Source organism: Halichoeres trimaculatus, unplaced genomic scaffold, assembly GCF_033239565.1.
Source record: "Halichoeres trimaculatus isolate MK-OKI-2021-1 unplaced genomic scaffold, fHalTri1.1 fHalTri1_scaffold_7, whole genome shotgun sequence".
Lineage (NCBI taxonomy): Eukaryota > Metazoa > Chordata > Actinopteri > Labriformes > Labridae > Halichoeres > Halichoeres trimaculatus.
In genome coordinates, this window is record NW_027437185.1 from 30329181 (window position 1) to 30348675 (window position 19495).

Sequence of the window (19495 nt, forward strand, 5' to 3'; positions counted from 1 at the left end):
TCTTCTCTATCTTCCAATCTTTTTTTCTGTCTCAGGCTGACTCTCACCCTGTCATGCCCTATGGACTTGAAGAATTTCCCCATGGACATTCAGACCTGTACCATGCAGCTTGAAAGCTGTGAGTCCTCTTCTCATGTTCCTCCTTTTGTCTCTCTTTACTCTTTAAACCTCTGCTTCCTGTTTTACACCTTCTGCCTGGCTTATAATGTGTCTAACCTTTGTATTCTCCAAGAAATGTATCAAAACTATGTTTTTTTATTACTATTTTTGTTGTTTATCATGATTTATGTGCCAAAAAGTCTTCCAGTCATAGAAACCAGCAGTCCTGTCAATCTCAAGCTCTGTCCTTGTGTTCTTTTCAGTAAGCAAGGTGCAGTGAGGTCTTGTAGAAAAACAGAAAACAGACAAAATCTCTTGATTTCATCAGGCTGCACATTAGTAGCTCTTTTACCTCATAGCAAAAGGGTTCTTGGTTTGACTCCCAAGCCAGACAGGGGCCTTTCTGTATGGTTCATGTCTAGATTCCCTGACTTCTGAAACATGCTCATCAGCTTTAATGTTTGTCTGTGTATCAGCCCTGTGATAGGCTGGTGACCTGTCCCGCCTTGCACCTAAAGACAGTGGATGGATGTATTCAATTTCAACCCCTTTGGTGCCACTAACGAGTAAAGAATGAAAAAGACAGCCTTTTAAGAATAAGTAAATGCATGAAATATTGTAAACTGAAGTAAACAGAAATATGGCCGCAAGGGTTTGGAAGCTAAAAGGGCTGGCTTGCCAAAAAGCAAAAAAGAAAAAAAAAAAAGCCAATCTTGTTGGAAAAACACTGAGCCTTGCACGAAATGTTGCCAAACACATTTTCAGCTACTTCTCACGCTCAAATAGGGGTTTTCACATCTAGTCTTTCACCGTAAAGCATATGTAAAACGGACAACCTCAAATTTTATGATGTGTCAGCTGTCAAAAACACTTCCCCTATAATTTTTAACCAAGCCAAGAAGCAATAACCACCTGATGAGATGATAAACTTGTTGGTGAGAGAATTCGAACATACAGGAATATATTTTTATCAAGCCATTTCCCATTTTCTGATCACTCAGAGCACAAATCCCATTTACACTCAAAGGGCGAGACCTTAGATTGTATATAGAGTGGACAGCGGTTGTATGGTTTTGAAGCTAAAATACCCCCGTCACAGGCGCAGCCATTGTGCAGCCAGAGTCTTCGCAGTAGAGACTGTGAGGGATTCTGGGAGAATCTGAGTGGACCTGGGGGACAATTTTTTTTTTTTTCTTTTGAGAGTCTAATCACTTTTTGACTCTCACTCCCGACATATTTTACTATCCCTGAAAAAAAAACATAAAAATGTCAGCTGTCAATCATCGTTAAAATGACGTAAAACCTTGTTCTTAACCTCTAATAACCAATGAAAATGAAACTTTTCAGAAAAAAGAGGACTTGAATACAAGGCAGCCAAATATTATCTTCAAATACTACAACAACTGGACGTGAGAAAGATTTCTAGGAGGTGTATTAATTTGTCTAAGTTTGACCACAGCCCATCTGGAATGACTGGGGAGATGGATTTTTTGACCCATGCTGCAGCCAGCCACCAGGGGGAGCATTTTTTGTGGCAACCTCACTTAGAGCAAGATGATGTCCATTTTTTTAAGTCTATGGGCGAAACCTGGGAATCAAACCCCTTAGACCTGAGAGATGACCGCCACAACCACCCAAAGAACCTGTTTTCTCCAACAGAGTCTGAATCTCAGGATTTGTTTCTAGAGAATTATAAATGACTTTTGTTGGTGAAAGGAGTTTCAGGAGCAGGACCACACTCCAGCTGTGCTTCTTCAGCCACTTTTATAAATTCAACCAAACCCTCTTCTACCCCTTTCACTAGCGCATTCCCTTTCTTACCATTTCTCTTCTTCAATACGTACAGTTCTTAAAAGGATGTTCATTTTGCCTGAGAGCTACAGCAGAACCCCTAAGCTTTCCAAACCAGAACACTGAGAAGTCACATCAAATTCAGAGTCCAAATTTTAACTCCAGTTAAATCAATTAATCATTGTCAAATCACACCCCGTTGATGGTATGCTCTTTTTTCATTTGTTGAAGCAACAACACCAATCTGTGGTGAATCAAACGACTCAGTAAACTTCTTTTGGTGAATTATCTGTTAATACGTACAAAAGATTTGCCAAAATTGGGAACTTTCAAGACTGAAAAAAGATGTGAAACCTTCAAAATTTTAATCTAAATGTAGAGGAAGAGCAACTTCTCCCCTTATCTTCCTTTGCCTTAAGCGGAGACAGTATCTGCCCTCATGAAACCAATTTCCAGGATATAAATAATAAAACTTTAATTTTGTGTCCCTTTATTATACGTGGCCCACCCCCTGTGCCTAGAGGTGACCTAAATTCCCGTCTCAGGGACAAAAGGATTTAAGCCAAGTGAAAAAGGAGGAAAGTGACTGAGCATTGTACCCTGAAGTCACCGCATCTTTTAGCTTTTAGGTCAAGCTGGATGCTGGTATCTCTACCTTTGTCTTTATCTGATTTAATAAGAACAGGAGCCATTGTTTGGTGTGGAACTAGTTACTCTTTTTTGCAGGAGGCAGCATGATTTATTTCTGCAAATTGACCCTAGGACAAACAGATAAAAAATCCTATAAATTCAGTGTATGGGAGAACCATGCAGCATAAAAACAAAGTTTAAAGATGCTTTACCCTTTGGGAGTGTAGGGAAGGGGAGACAAATGTGCACTTAAAGCAGCGGTGTGTACGTGATTGTGTCTTTGGTTTGAGTATCACATCACTGTGCCATTAGAGGAGACGTAATCATTTCTGATTAAAGCCCCGGTGAAGATACTTGGCCTTGTGTTGACAAGTGCTAGTACACCACCCGAGGGTGTGATCACCTTGGCCTGAGCTTGATGTTATAGAGGACTTCATTGGTTTTACTGCCACTGTCGGAGCTGTAGAAACACCGTCTGTTCAGTGTGAGAAAGTGTGAAGAAGACTGGAAGTGGAAGGGAAAAAGAGTTATCTTTGAGGTTTAAAGGAGCCAAGGCCAATCTTCTTTTCTGGCCCCTCATGCCAAGGGCTTATATAGATATATAAAAATAGAACCAACTATAAGATTCAGCCTCATTCTGACACATCAAAGTCGCATATATGCAGCTTATACCACTCCACTCTGCCTTGAGCCAACAGCGTCCGGTAACCTCGAATCTTTAAGTGAAAAGCATGAAAGCAAATTGGAAGCATAACCGTGGCTGAATTAAGATAGCGGCTTTCATTAGGCGGACTGCTTTTTAACATTTACTGTCATTACCCCACTCTACCAGGATAGTCCAGACAATCTGCCCCATGAAATCCATTTATTTTATTCCACCTTTGTCAATTATGCTCTAACGCCTCAAAGCTGGAGGAAGAAAAAGAAGATGGCTTTATTATCTTAGGGAAGCATTGGTATTCCCCTCGCCCGTCACCTCAGGATGTGTGAATGACAGTGAGTTCTCCTCATGAACAAGATAAGTGTGTTTTAGCAGTGTTGTTTTTTCAGGGGCATGGTGCAGGATATGGTATAACATCTTGAATAATTGATGTCTTTGTTACTCAGGCCCCAAAGGGTCCCAGGAGACATCAGTATTATTCAGATGTGGGAGGACTCCTGCTTTGTTGTTGCGTGTGGCATGCATTTTTAATGCACTTATAATCAGGTGGACTTGTCAAGGAGTGCAAGCCTCAAAAAGAGGCAGACAGCTATGTGATCTGAGTGCAGAAAGAGTGACTTGCAAAATAAACATGGATTCTTTACTTGTTCATGACTACTCATGAAAACATTTTTGCATCCCAGTATGTTTTATTTTATATTCTAGACTCAGATTTCTCCCCATGTACCCCCCTTGTTTTATAACCTTCAAAAATCCTGACAACATGACTGCAGCAGTGGCGGTTGACCTTTGCTGTGACAAACATGATGGCAGAGGGAAGCTGGTAGCTGGGCAGATGGGTAGAAGTGTATTTCTGGGTCTCATTAGCCGCTGTTCTTGATGTTTCTTCTTCATAGATTTTTTAACACCATGGTAACAACAACCCTAGAGTAGGAAGAAATGAGCTTAAGGAGGAGGAAAGAGGATGAGTGAGATAGTAATGATAGTATTTTACAGCCAGTGCAATGTTGTAATCAGTGGATTTGACATTTGATCCACCATGAAAATTGTAGTTTGAGTTCTAACAAAATATTAATTTACAGATTTTTGGGAGTACATCCATGGCTTGAAATCCCCTTTAGCCTCCAGCTGGATGTGTTGACAGCAAATGATAGTGAAATTTTAATACAAGCCTGACTCTTCATCATAATTCATATGAAGCTGAACATTTACATTGAAGGTTAAATTAGAAACTGGGGGCAGGACTTCTGCAGGAATGTCAATGTTGACATTTCTGTCCTCATTCAGCAAAGTCTTCTCCCAGGGCACCGCTTTTCTTAGAATACATTAGTCCACTTTTTAAATCTTTATATTACTGTATATATCTATTCTTTTTCCTTTTAAATCTGAACTTTGCAACTGACACTGGAACTGTATCATACTTTTTTTGTTTTCCTGTCTGACAGTATGTCAGCTCCATATGTGCTCAGCGTGTACTTTCAAAGTGATATTAGATTAATTTTAATAAGTGGTGAAGAATAAATATATGAGGCAAATGTCACAACTTTCACTACTGTTGCTATTATCAGAGCCATTTATAGTCTAAGTTACTTGATAATGATAGACACCAGCTCTGTTGTTGCTGCCTGGATTTCCCATCAGAGATAACAACTCCTCAGGCTGCTCTCTCACCTCTGATCGAGAACTGTAATTATTTCCCAACCCTCTCAACCAGCCAGACTAATTTGAGTTTTTCTCACCAATATATTTTTTTTTTTGTTGATTCAGAATGCCAACAAAAACAGTGTCAGCAGAGGGCAATAAAATGTACCTCTTTTCAGCAGATTGATCTGATGTGACCTGTTCCTGCCCAGCCACTAGGGCAGGAGTGGCCAACCAATCAGAGACTAAGAGCCATAAAAATTACCGTGTTACTACAAAGAGCCTAATCACACTCGTGGTCTCACAAACAGACTTCTTCTCACACATATATGAAATGACATAAAATGGAAATCAAGACGTTTCCAATTTAAGTGTGTAAGTGTGTTTAGATTCGTACTTGGGAATGTGTCAAAGACAAATTTCTGTTTTCACTGAAGAAGAAACAACATTCCTTCTATCTATCTATCTATCTATCTATCTATCTATCTATCTATCTATCTATCTATCTATCTATCTATCTATCTATCTATCTATCTATCTACCTATCTATGAGCACATGATCTGTTGAGATGAGCACATGTGGAGAAAAGAAATTGAAACTTAAGAATCAACTTCATCACCCTAGTATTGATCAATACTAATCCCAGCGTTGGCATCAATATATCAATATTTTGGATTAATCGGCACATCACTTCTCATAACTATAGATAGAGCCACAGGTTGGCCACCCCTGTACATATGCCTGTCCCAAACTTGGGTAAGTGGGGAAACTGCGTCAGGACAACTGATGTACAAATAAGCCAAATCAACATAGTGCGGTGGCACTCACTGAGAGAGAAAAACCCAGAGAAGAAGATCTGATGTGACCTGTGTGATCTGCCATCTCTAGCATTTCCTTTGCTTCTGAGCTTTGACCAATCAGCACAGAACTAAATAAAGTTTACAGTTTAATTTATTGGCTGGAATACTGGCTAGAACAGCAAAGCTTTGCATTAGTTTAATGCTCACCATTTCACACATTTCCCTCTTCAGCAAGTCAGTACCAGAGTAAATGAGTGGAGTGGAGTAGCAAGAATATCCGCACCTCACTCACAAAGATGTCCTCTGTCGCTTTCCGCTCAAAATCCCACCGTGACGCTCTGCTCCACGTTAGCTCCCCAAAATATTTTCTGATTCTGATCCTGGGCCAAGTTAGGTCATGCTTCGGACTGGTGATGTGAGCAAAGTTGAATGTGACAGTGCCCAGCTTGGTCCTTCCATCCTTGAAAACAAAAAAATCCTTGTCTACAGTCTTTTCAAAATTTGCCTGCTCCGCTCCCAGCTTGCTCGTGCTCACATGCTCTGGTCAGGTACAATATAAAATGTAACATATCAAAAAAAGGGCAAGGCAAGATGAAAAAATGAAAATCAAATCTTATTAGACAAATTACTGTTGATCTTCTTTGTTTACAATCTGAGCTAGAGTTACAAAGAATGCTTTTCTTTCTATAATTTTTTATTAATTTTCTTCACCTCTTCACCCTCTCTGTTCTTATTATCCAGTTGGTTACACCATGAACGACTTGATTTTTGAGTGGCTGTCTGAGAGCCCCGTGCAGGTGGCTGATGATCTCACCCTCCCTCAGTTTGTGCTCAAGGAGGAGAAAGATTTGGGCTATTGCACAAAGTATTACAACACAGGTATGAAATGATTCTGTAGGAAGTGTTTAGAAACCAGCAAGCATACTCACACCGAGTGTTCAAAATTTGTTGTTTCTGTTCTTGTTTCCTTGGTGTGAATATTTCATGTATCTGCAGGCAAATTCACGTGCATCGAAGTGAAGTTCCACCTCGAGCGTCAAATGGGCTACTACTTAATCCAGATGTACATCCCCTCGCTCCTCATCGTCATCCTCTCCTGGGTGTCCTTCTGGATAAACATGGACGCTGCACCAGCCAGAGTGGGACTGGGCATCACCACAGTGCTGACGATGACCACTCAGAGCTCTGGCTCTAGAGCCTCGCTGCCTAAGGTGGGTTTTTTGACAAGAGGGCAAGAAGTTTGATGGTTTATTCTGTAGCAAAAAGCAAACAAACAAAACAGAAGAAGGAAGAATTTTTGACCTTTATCGCAGCTTTGATTGTTTTGATTTCACTTTTAGGGAGTAGTCATGTCTTTCATCTTGTTATCCAGCCCATGAAAACAAGTGACAAACACTCAGTGGGTGTTTGAAGCAGGGTATTATACTGGGGTGACCTATCGCAGCTTAGTAAGTCCTGAAACGCTGACTTTGCATGAAGCACGTCCTGATTTAGAACAGACACTCACGAGAGAGCAGCCATTAGAGAGCCAGGTGAGGTGAGGTCGCTGCACTCTGGCATGTGAACGGAGCACAGGTTAGGGCGTGCTGTACCTGCAGAGAAGGTTAGAGAGGCAGGCTGCGTTATAGTGACACTGTGGTAAATACATTTTTAATGGACAACAGCCAGCCAATCAGAAAACCTGTTTTATAACACCTCACTTTCAGCCAACAGTGGAGGAGACGTTCTGAATCAGTGCACAAGGTGTATTAGATCACTGGTAACCATAGCAACAGCACTTGGGGCTGGTTCGACATGACCGGTTAATGCTTACGGTGGTTATTGAGTTTGACTGCATTTCCTGTGCATTCTAACCCTGGAGATGTTTTTTTATTATTATTTTTAGATTTAATAATGGAATAATCAGAGACCCAGAGCCTTTCACAGACACACTGAGGCTGAATAACCACAGACTGATTTACCTCCCACTGAGCAGCAAAAAGCCACTAAATGGCAGTAATGAGGAGGAGGGAAAATTGCTTTTTAACTTTAAACACCCATATATTTTATGACTTTGTCCCCTGATTCTTTATTTATCTCTCTAAGCCAACCACAGTTCAAAGATTATCCTCTTTTACTGTGTCTTTCTGTTTAAATTCTACATTATTGTGCATTTTACCAATGGTTTTAATATTCTGTAAAGGTCTTTATAATGTTGGTTTTGATAAGTGCGATAAATTATCCGTTTTAAGATTGTTATTTTGATTCAATAAACTTTATGACCAGTGATTCTTTGAGTATAAAAAGAGCAACAGGAAAAGCCTCATAGTTTTTTTAAAAGTGCTTTTCAAACAATAGTACCAGGATTTTTTTTGTTCCTGGAACTGTACTTTAAATACAAATATCCAAATATTCAATGAGTGTCTGCCACTTGTTGCATTAGTTCCTGGGACAACTCGTCCATGAACTAAACGGTTCCTGTGGTTCATTGTTGTCTGTTTTGAGGCCTGAATTCCTCCTAGTATTATGCAAATCAGGCTAGTAAAAGCTTCAGACAGGCCAGTTAGCCTTCCAGCATTGGAGGGGATTCAGCCTGTGCTGCTTTTGATCGTGCTTTATTGCATAGCAAATGGATTTGTTCAGTTGACACTTGAAAGGAGACAAGCGCTAGTGGTAAAGCTGTTTCAAAACACCTCAAATACTCAACCTAAAGCAGTTTTTTAAAGCTATCGCAGAGATGTTTTTGCCTAAAGATTGACCCTGTTAATAGAGGACTTACATACTTCTCAAATAGCTTTGGAATATGATTTAGAACTGAGCACTTTGCACCATTGAGCAAGTTAAAATGTACAAGTTACAGCTTCAGGTTAATTTTAACAGGCAGAAACCTTTTGCAGAACCAGATTCATGTTAGACGGACACCTTCCTCGAGTGTGTTGGGATCAGACAGAGGGATAGAGAGTGATGCAGAAAAGATGCACTGCAAAAACTGAAATCTTATCAAGTGTTTTTGTCTTATTTTCAGTAAAAATTGTGATGTTATACTGATTATGAGCCACATTAAACTGGTGGGTCCAGAAAAAAATATTTTTTAAGTTATTTAAAGACAAAAATGGGGTCTTAATTGCTCGTAAAAGTAAAATAAATTCGCCATTGGTACAAGAAAAATTTGCTTGAAACTAGAACGATGTCTTAAGACAAGCACATTTTTTCCTTGTTTTTTGGGAGATTTTTTTTACTGGTTACAAGCGTAGACTGTAAAAGAAATGGACATCATCTTGCTCGGCTCAAAGTGAGGTTGTCACAAAAACTGCTTCCCCTGGTGGCTGGCTGCAGTATAGGTCAAAAAATCCACCTCCCCAGCTATTCCAGATGGGCTGTGGTCAATCTTTAAAAAATTAATACACCTCGTAGAAATGTTTCTCACATCTGATTGTTGAGGTCTTTTGAATATATCATTTGGCTGCCTTGTATTCAAGTCCTATTTTTTTCTGAAAATGTTTGTTTTCATTAGTTATACGAGGTTAAAAACGAGGCTTTATGTAACGTTTAATAACGATTGACAACTGCTGTTCTTGTAAATTTTTTTCGAGGATTTTAAAATAGGTCAGGAGGGAGAGGCAAGAAGAGATTAGACTCTCGAAAGAAAAAAAATATATACAATTTTTGTCACCTGGCTCCACTCAGATTCTTTGAGAGTCCCTTATAGCTTCTACTGCACAGACTCAGGCTGCACAATGGCTGCCAATGGCGGCGCCTGTGATGGGGGTATTTTGGCTTCAAGACCGTACCATGGTGAATGGCGGAGCTATGCTCATTTTTGTCTTTAAAGAACCTTGAAATAAGACATTTTTCTGAACTGTTCAGGTGAATGTGGCTCATATTAAGTCTAAAAAAGCATTTTCCACTAAAAATAAGACAAAAAACACTTGATAAGATTTCAGTTTTTCCAGTGAGGATATTAAGATATTAGATATTAAGTACAAGACTTGTTGCAGCTCTGAACAATTTGAGATAATTCAGGAAATACGCAAAACTGACAGAATTAGTTTGGGAAAAAGGAAAGCAAAGTATTTTAATCTCATTTTAAAGATTATTTGTGTTAAGGATGTAAGCTATGCAAAAACAGTGTCTTTGATTCTGAAAGTATTTTTTCAGTTACCCATTTATCATCAAATTATATAATATAATATAATATAATATAATATAATATAATATAATATAATATAATATAATATAATATAATATAATATAATATAATATAATATAATATAATATTGGGCTTTGTTGTTGTCATAAATATTATATTCTTTCAGAAATTATACCAAAGTCTTTATTCGTTTCTTTTTTTGCAGTGTTTTATTCATATCTCATATCAAAATATGGGCCCTTTTATGCTGCTTTGGTGTTTAAATGTAAGACTTGTGGGTATAAACTTGTTTTACAGTAAAAAATGAAATACAAAAGGAACATCTTACAAAGTCAAGATATCTAATCCTACTGGTAAATACCTCCAAGCCTATTTCCCTATATAGTTTCGAGACACATTCTTCTGTATTTTTATTTTAATACTTTTTTTCTGTCCATCTACTCTCCTGCTTACATTTGGTCATTCATGTGGCTATTTCTCTTCTGCTTGAAGAAATTGTGACCAAATCTGATGTAACAGCCTGAAATTTGACAAAGAAAGTTTTCTTCAAAGGATAACAACAGCAGCAGGAGGAGGAATATTTAATCAGAGTTAGTTGAAATGTTTTTCTCACATCTAAATGACATCAATATGTTCATAAAACAGTTCAGATGCTGATTGAAACTTTGTGTTTTCAGTCACTTCTCCAGCTGCCAGAGTTAAAAGGATGTCACGGTTTGCATGTGAATCTGTGACAGCCCGCAGACTGCTCAATTGAGTGAAGTTCCCACACAATGCTGGCTTAGTGGGCATTGCTGATTTGTTGTGACATGTCTTCTCTTCGTGAGCGACCCGGGCTGAGCAGTGACCTGTCTCATGGCTATGTGTCAGTAGCCCACATCCCTCTGACTCACTACAGTTCTCCCTAAAGATGTGTGTCATTACGTGCCACGACTGAGGAAATGTATGTCATTACGAGCCGTAGCTGAAGGATGTGTAGATCTCAGAGGAACCCAGGGGTTATACATTATCCTCATTGATTGGCCTTGTTTTTTTCACCCAGGTGTCTTATGTGAAGGCCATTGACATCTGGATGGCGGTGTGCCTTCTCTTTGTGTTTGCCGCCCTGCTGGAGTACGCTGCAGTTAACTTCGTCTCAAGGCAACACAAGGAGTTCATCAGGCTGAGGAAAAAGCAGCGGCAGCAAAGAATAGTGAGTATAAACCACACACACACACACACACACACACACGCACAGAGTCACTGTCAGCCTCTATAACATTGACCTATGCTGATCGTTACTGAGGCATGCTGTATATTCAGGAAATGACAGCATCAACACGATACAGCAAGAAGGATCTGCTCTGCTCAGTTCACAAACATGGTCACCTGTTTTCTTTTTGTACATTTCCTCCCGTCTCGTCTCGTCTGCTGAGAATACCAAATACTAAGAGCAGTAACCAGAGAAGTCTGCCTTCCTCTGCCTCTGCCAGACAGCATCATAAAGCTGTGTAAGCGCCGTGGCACATTTCTCACAGGACATTGTATCTGTTCCGCTGAAGTTACATCAGGAAGGAAGGAACAGGTGTTCAGGACGAGGTGGGGAAATTAAAAGAGGCACCAATCTCCCATTACAAGTCAGTGTCATCAAGTTTTTAATCTCTTCACTCTCAGCTTTTATGCTTCATCAGGATCATGTTGATGTGATTTAGCCTGACAAGTAGTTGGAAAACAGAACAAAACAATCTCACAACTTTTGCCAAATTCCAACATCCTCAGCAAAATTTTCAGTGACGTAGCAAATCACCTTAACCCTTACACTGAAATCCATCAGTAACGCAGCCTCTCTCTGTCTCAAACTGCAGGTGCCAAATACATGTCCAGGGCTCTTCGAGTAAATGTGCTCTCATTTCTATATTAAGCTATGTGAAATCCCAACACATAATTTTCCCACAGCTCTTTTCACACATGAACTCTTGACATTATCCAGATAATTTCATGAACTTCACACATGCACTTAACAGCCGAGGATAACTGGTGTCAGAGACGCTCACACAAACACAAAATACTTGGTTAAGCTTTAATTAGATAAGGGGGCAGCTGGGTAGCACATATAAAGAAAGGACACCATCAAGCAGCCATATTTATTTGCTGGTTTGGGTCATGAACAAGTGACCGTCATTGGTCAAAGCACTTTCAAAAAGCTCAAAACCACTTCAACTGGGGGAACTCTGGACTGCTCTACTGTCTGAGATGTCTAAAGCATAAAGACCGTAGAGATCGACCGGTGTCTTGGCCTAAAAAACAGTTCAGTTAATAAATAACTTCCAACAGTCTACACCCTTCTCAAAGTGTTTTAAATGTGAATATTAATGACCTGTTTATACACGTGTTAAAAACTAAACTCAGATGCATTCCTGAGGACTTCTTCTGTGCTTTCAACAGCTGTTGTAAACTTGATATCTATTGACACGTTCAGCTGAAGGTCTCCAGTTTACAGGGTCACTCTTTAAACTGTAAACTCTGGGAGCTGACAGAAACACATTCACACTATCAGGCTCAAAGTTGACAATTGTCTGGGAGTTATTAAACCGAGTCACTCACAGCTGTTTGTGATGTTATTGAGGACAGGGTGTGAAGTAATAACACTGCACATGCTCTACCAATCAGAAATGGTTAAGCATGTCCAAACTTGGCCCAGGATCCCCCCAAAGTCCTGTTTATCCAAACAGTTCTACCCTAAAGCCGTTGTAGTTGTTGAACTGAATTAGAGATTCTATGAAGAGGATCTGTTTTAAATGGACTGCCTCGCCACCTTCTTGCCCGGAGTCTCCTCAGATTGTTTGTTTCACTCTGTTCAATTCAATTTTTTACTGGGTACAATTTGCCGAGATCAGGTATTTATCAGTGACATCAGTGTAACGTGACAACAAGCAAACATTATAGCAGCCGACTATATGTAGTGTTATCGGCTGCCTCGTGCTCCAATTGTATCTGTAGGCTTACGTGACAACAAGTAAACACTGTTAGTTTATATGTAGTTTAGTAGCAGTTTATATTTAGTGCAACTGGCAGCCCGGTGCTCTAAGACATGTCTGTACTGTGTAGCATCAGTAAATCCTGGTTAGCTATGTCCTGCCAGTCATCTACCAATCAGAGCTAACGTAACCTCACTCTTCATTTTATTGATAGACTCTCAAGTTTGAACAGACCACTGCAGAATAACTGCTGACTGTGGGTTGGAATGGACATTAGCACAAACAGTTTAGTTCCTGTGTTAGCCTTTAGCTCAGGCTGTACCCCTTTCCTATTTAGCTGTATTCTGCCTTCTGTCCTTTCTCTGTCTGACAGTAAGGCTCTAGTTTCCACCATCACTACAAAATTAATCACAGAAATTGTTTTCAGCAGATAAAACACAGATCTCTCTTCTCACTGCTAAACTTTGTCACCCAGCGTGGTGTTGTCAGGAACTTTGACTTGTCGTAAACTAACCTGGTCTTGCTTGACCACATCAGGAAGCCAAGAAGTAGAATTTTGAAATATTGGTGCTAATAATCTCATTTCAAAGTGTGGATCACAATAAGGCATATATATAGAGGAGAGACTTTTTCCAGATAACTTACAAACTCTTCACAGCCCCTTTAAGATTGTAGTTCCAGGGGAACGTTCCTGTGGTCAAAAAACACCTGAAGTTAGCCATCCTGAAAGAAGAATTACATCAACCAATGATGTTTTTCTCTCACATCTACTTCCAAAAGGGTTGTAAATTTGCTATTAATGATCTTTTAGCACATATTCAATATGTGTTAAGATGTTGGAAGCATTAAAAACATTATCATGCTGATTGAGATATCATAAAGATGCTTAATGTTGCCTCAGATCCATATTTGCTGTAAAGCCACAGCCTAGCTAGTCAATATTTTGCGACACAAAGTATAAACCTGAGGAAAATTTGTGAAATAGGGCTCATTTTACATGAATGAAACTTTGAAAACCGGTGTTAAACAAAGTAGTTTAAGTTTCGTCATGACACTTTTCCCTTTTTTTTTCTAACACTGTAAGATCATCAAGAGTTGCAGCTTGTAGGCTGACAATATAAAGTCTTTACAGAGAGGTGAGAGACCTCCTCATGGCACAGAAAGATTCTCCTCAAGAGAAGCAGTCAGGACATCTTGAAAATCCCATTAAACAGCTCACTGAGTGTGCAGCTTCCCAGACTCATGGCAAAGTTCCCCGTGAAAGCAGAAGAGTCCAGCAGATTTACCGGGCAGTCTGCCCTCAGGCCTCGTTACAGGAGTGAGAAAATGATTGTCTGCAGAGGAAAGGACTTCCCCTGTCCACATCAGTTACACAATTACTCCCGCTGTGGAGTTTCAGACCACAAACTATCCATCTGAGAGGTATTGATGCATGACCCGATCTGTTGTACTGATGTGAACTGGGAATCTGATGGAGTGTACAAATCCCAGACTGACCAATTCAATCAATGCTCCTCTCCAGCTTTGCTCTGGTGTTTTGTAAACCAGCCACAGAAAGTGTATCCGCACAGCCTTCAGGAGCACAAATAGAGGAGATACAGCCTCTGTCTGTACAGAAAGAACTCAAACCTTGAGGATGCTAAATTTGTCTTCAAAGCCAGCTTCCTAACTAACAGCCACTGATGGTGATGTCCTATTTTATCACTCTGGCAGCGTCACTCTAATTAAAAGCTAAAGACGCCTGCTTCAATTTGCTGTGTGAATTTTAAGTTTGCACCTCTAATGACTTTATTCTTAGCTTCACATAGGTAGGGTTTCATTTTATTTTAAGCAAGGGAGACTTTTTCCCCTCAGCAAATCACAAGTTGGATTGAAGTTATCATCAAATTTGTACTAAACTCATAAGACAGAGGATGAAATAAAGAGCACAGCCCTTATTGTAATCTGTCTGCCTTCCTTCCCACTGGAGGTGTATGCCACTCAGCCTGGGAGTGTTGAGTCAATGAAGAAAGAAAACGAGATCACCGATAACAGCTCAGCCATCAAGAATCTGAGTGATCACTGCAGCGCCTGTGCTAGGGTAAAATGTTGAACCCTGTGCAACCCTGACCTTTAAACCCAATTTCTGTCCTGCAACTTTTGCATCAAACCTGAGTATGTCCTGGCAACTCTCCCACAACTAAACCCACTTTGTGCTGATCATGTCCTGTCACTATAACCCTGTCTCTATGACCCTCTGCTCCTTTAATCCAACGCTTCTAACTTTGAATTATTGCCGTCAAATCTTCTCCTTTGTGCAACCAGTTTGTGGAGGCTAATTGAAATTCTTTGTGCATTTCCTCTGTCTGTTGACTCCTTGTCTAGCTTTTAACCTTCTGTTTTTTCCAGGGCAAGTCTGAGTGTTTGCAAAGAAAGAAAAATATAGCGTTGTTTCTGTTTCTAAAGTGAGGAAAATAAGCATTTTGAGTTTGAATGCTCTCTCGAAATGAGTCATAATAAAAGATTGACACCATTTATCATAAATGTGAAACTAAATGACCTGTGTCAAGTAGGTAAATCTGGTTGGCACCCACTGTTTTAACCAATTAAAACAGTTTTTGTCTGTGCAAAGAAATGTGATGTGAATATAGCTATAATCCTCTAATTCTTGTCTCAAAGTCTCAAAGTGAAGTAAGGCTAACCGCACTGTTGGGTAAAGATTCATAGTGAGACAACAGCTATTGAAAAAAGTTATATGACTTAGTTTTAGCATTTAGCTCTTTATTTTTCTGTCCTTAAAGTGACTGAAGTCCTACAATCAACATGCCATGATAGAGTTTGTGTCAATTTTTTGCGGAAGAGGCTTAACTAGCATGGCAGCATGGCATGTTGTGGTCTGCGCCACAAAAAACTGAAATCTCATCAAGTGTTTTGTCTTATTTTCAGTAGCAAATGTCTTTTTAGACTTAATATGAGCCACATTCGCCTGACCAGTCCAGAAAAAGTGTCCTGTTTTAAGTTATTTAAAGACAAAAAATGAGGTTCAAAATCGCTTGGAACAAGTTTAAAAAATCTACCAATGAAACAAGAAAAAATATTACTTGTATAAGGACATCATTCTAGTTTTAAGCAAATTTTCTAACAATTTTTTCTCATTCCAAAAAGTTGTTATTCTGCCAGGACTGATAAGTTGAATGTGGCACATGTCGAGTGTAATAAGACAAATTATGATAAAAATAAGACAGAAACACTTGATAAGATTTCAGTTTTTTGCAGTGTGGCCAAGTGAGTACCTAACTCATTTTTGTTGAACATCTGGAATTTATCCTGAAATCACAAGAAACCAGATTTTGTTTTGCAGCACAAATGAGAAAAATGAGTTGAGATCTTGAGGAAACGATCAGTAAAATGTGAATGTATGTCCACTTCAGACTCCATAGATAACATAGACAGAATTTCTTCTCCACAGATCCTAATTGTGATGTTGAAAGCTGTCTCAACTGATCTTAGGCCAACGAATCACAAAGTGTTGCTGCTGCTGAAAGTATAAACGATGAGCACCTATTATCTTTAGAGAAAAGCATCATTAGCCTTTAGCACATGATGTACTGTGTCGCTTAGGAAGACGTGGGAGTGATAATTAAGCTGTGCTGGAAGCGCTACAATCCCTAACTCCTCTGTTTGGTGTCATCGGGAGGGGAAACTAGTTAGCAAACAAAGTTACTCACAACTAGGCTGCTGTCAGACTGAATGAAAAACTGTGTGGGACAACTTTAACAGAAAGAGACAAGTGTGAAAGACATGAGGGGGATTGAACCTCTGACAGGAGCTGGTCATGTCTTATTCTGATGCCAAGTCCAGCAGAGCACCAGAGAACTGTCAGGGTCAGAGAAAGGGAGAAACAGAGCTTTCAGGACACTTCACTTTGACTACTAATCATCCAATTTAGATCCCACATCTTCACTTCCCTCTGCTAAAGTGAATCTCTCAAAGTGTCAGAGCGCCTGTCAGACTTAAGCTGCGTGTCTATTAATATTCTCTTCAGAGGGCGGAGACGGTGTCTCATTCAGTGTTGAAAAAAAGTGCCCCACCACCCTGCCATTCATCAAAGTATAATGCCAAGTGCAAGGGCTTTTTTTTTTGGTGCTGTTGAGATCATGACTTTTTACCAAAAGGCGTTTTAAAAAGGGCGTCATTCAGCATCTTATTGAAAAGGGCCAGAAAGGAGAGATGGAGGTTAATTATTTTGAGTAACTTTATAATTAGTCTTTTTCCCTTCTAAAAGAGATGCCCGATAAGAAAAAAGCTAAAGATATATTAAAAAAAGATGAAGAGTACTTATGGCCATTGTAGCCGAAGCTCATGCACTTTAAGTTTGATGATTTTTCAAACTCTTTTCACCAATAACATCAGAATCAAAGAGTGCTTGATGCACAAAAAGCAAGAACATGGATGAGGAAATATGGATTAATTTGTTGATAGTTTTATTTCCTATATGAATAAACTGGACAGGAAACAGGATGTAGTAAAAAAGTAAGTACGTCTTTTCCTTTTTTTCCATTAACCTCTTAAGACCCCATGTCCACAAATGTAGACATTACATTTCTGCCTCTTAGACCCTTTATTCATTTTATTTTTTAAAACTTTGACCTATTAGCTACATTTAGGGACACTGCCCACATCATCTTTTGGTAAAATCACAACATTACACCCATATTAGTGAAAAAAAACAAACAACATATTTAAGTGCAATAACACTACTAACAAACAACTAATAGAGAACTCATGAGAAAAATAATCAAACTTCCTGTACAAAGACCAGGTCTTACTTATACCAAATAATAATATGATAATAAACTTTATTTATATAGCACCTTGTAAAACAAAGTTACAAAGTGCTTAACATCAGAAAAGCAACCAGTGAAAAGAAATAGAAGAGAAGAAGTGAAAGAGAGGTAAAAGAGAAATGTGAGAAAAAATATTAAAATATATAAAAGACTAAGAACCACCACCAATAGAAGAAAGGAAAACATCTGTAAAAATAAAAACATTAAGGATTAAAAAAATTAAAACAACAAAGGATAAAAAAATCTAAAAGGATTTAAAATACTGCCCATGATACTGTCAGTTAAAAATAAGATAAAGATAAAGTAAGAGCAGCATTTTGACGATTGGACGAAATAAAAGCACGAATGACAACCTCCAGATTTTCTCTTGATAAAAAGAATCTTATTTTGGACATTTTCCTCAGCTGCAATATTGTACAACTAAAATGTTTACAGCAAGGTGAATTAAAAATGGCACCCCGGACAAAAAGCCCAGGTCTTAAGAGGTGGAAACAAATTGGGATTGTGCTTTTTCCAGATTACTGGAGAATGAAAAATCTAGTCATGTAATTTATCAACAGCCAAAGACTTCTGAGTTTTATCTCATAAAATATTTTTGTTGTCTATATTTTTAGCCTGAACTTAAGAGCAGATGTTAAAGTTGTTGGCTCACCAGCTTTGCTTTTAAAAGAAACTAATGCCCCTGAAATGAGGAAATCCATGAAAAGCAAAACCTACATCTGGTTCCTTTTTTTATAAACACAGTCAGAAAAAACAGAGCCTCCTCCCTGAATGCATATTTTAAAAATGTTTTTCCTGCTGGATGTTGCTCTCTGCTGACCTTCTGTGCCTCTACAACCAAATGCATTTGGGAATCGTCCGCTGCGAGGGAATGTAAAAAGCTGTAAGCTTATTCATGCTGACAGCGAGAGGCCAATCTCCTTTCCCTTTGCTTCACTCCACAGGAGGAGGAACTGGTGAGGGAGAGCCGCGGCTTTTACTTCCGGGGTTACGGACTTGGTCACTGCCTGCAGACCAAGGATGGTACCGCTGTGGAGGGGTCCACCGTCTTCACCCCGCCTCCTCCTCCTCCGCCTGTTAGCATGTACGATGGGGAGATGCTTCACAAGCGCTTTGTGGACCGTGCCAAACGCATCGACACCATCTCCAGAGCCGTGTTCCCCCTGAGCTTTCTCATATTCAACATCTTCTACTGGGTCACCTACAAAGTGCTGCGACACGAAGACATCCACGCCAATTTGTAAAAACGCTCTCTGCTACATTTTAGGTTTTTTTTTCTCCTCAGAACCAAAACTGCCTGTCAGATCTACTAATACAGTGAAGAAATGTGTCAGGAAGCATTATTTGCTTCTTAAAACAACTGCTTAAAACTTTGTGCTCAGGTGCGTCTTCAGGATCCCAGACGGGGAGTGGTTAAGCCGGGAGACGAGGTGAAGCTGCCTGGAATCAGGCCGGTGTTGTTTGTTCTTTTCTGCCTTGGTTTTTTTGATTCATGTGGATTACAACAGAGACAAAACACTGCTGGTACTTTGTGGGTTCATGACCTTTGTGAGTTGATCCTGGCTGGATGAGATATACTGACTTGAATTTTGACACTAAGCATCTTTGAATGAATGTTTTTGAAAAATCAAAAGAAAATAGGTTTTTTACACCTTTAGATTATTAAAAGGGATTTAAATGGGTGCAAATGGGGGGTTGGGAGGGGTCTTTGATATTTATTAATATTTAACGAGTGGTGTTAATTCAATTTAGATTATATACATATATATATATAAAACAGTGTATAAAGTGTACATATGCAAAGCTCTTCATTAAACTGCACAAAGCACAAATATGTATTTCCTTTTGTCTAAATTTAAATAAATTGTTATTCTGCCAGGAAACCAGAAGTGATTTGTTCGTCTTTAAGATAAAAATTTGGCTGATTACTTTGTGAAAAGATGCAGCATAGAAACAAAAG

At 39.2% G+C, this 19495-nt stretch overlaps 1 protein-coding gene across 1 annotated transcript in view; it reads left to right on the forward strand.

The window, feature by feature from the left end:
- Nucleotides 1-19287, forward strand: part of glra4a (glycine receptor, alpha 4a) — a 63821-nt gene extending 44534 nt beyond the window's left edge. Inside the window, exons 5-9 of the mRNA XM_074674853.1 lie at nucleotides 36-118; nucleotides 6365-6502; nucleotides 6620-6834; nucleotides 10795-10944; nucleotides 18480-19287. Of these exons, the coding sequence (XP_074530954.1) occupies nucleotides 36-118; nucleotides 6365-6502; nucleotides 6620-6834; nucleotides 10795-10944; nucleotides 18480-18779 (886 nt within the window). The 3' untranslated portion in view covers nucleotides 18780-19287. The remainder of the gene's footprint in view (nucleotides 1-35; nucleotides 119-6364; nucleotides 6503-6619; nucleotides 6835-10794; nucleotides 10945-18479) is intronic.
- Nucleotides 19288-19495: the final 208 nt, after the last annotated feature.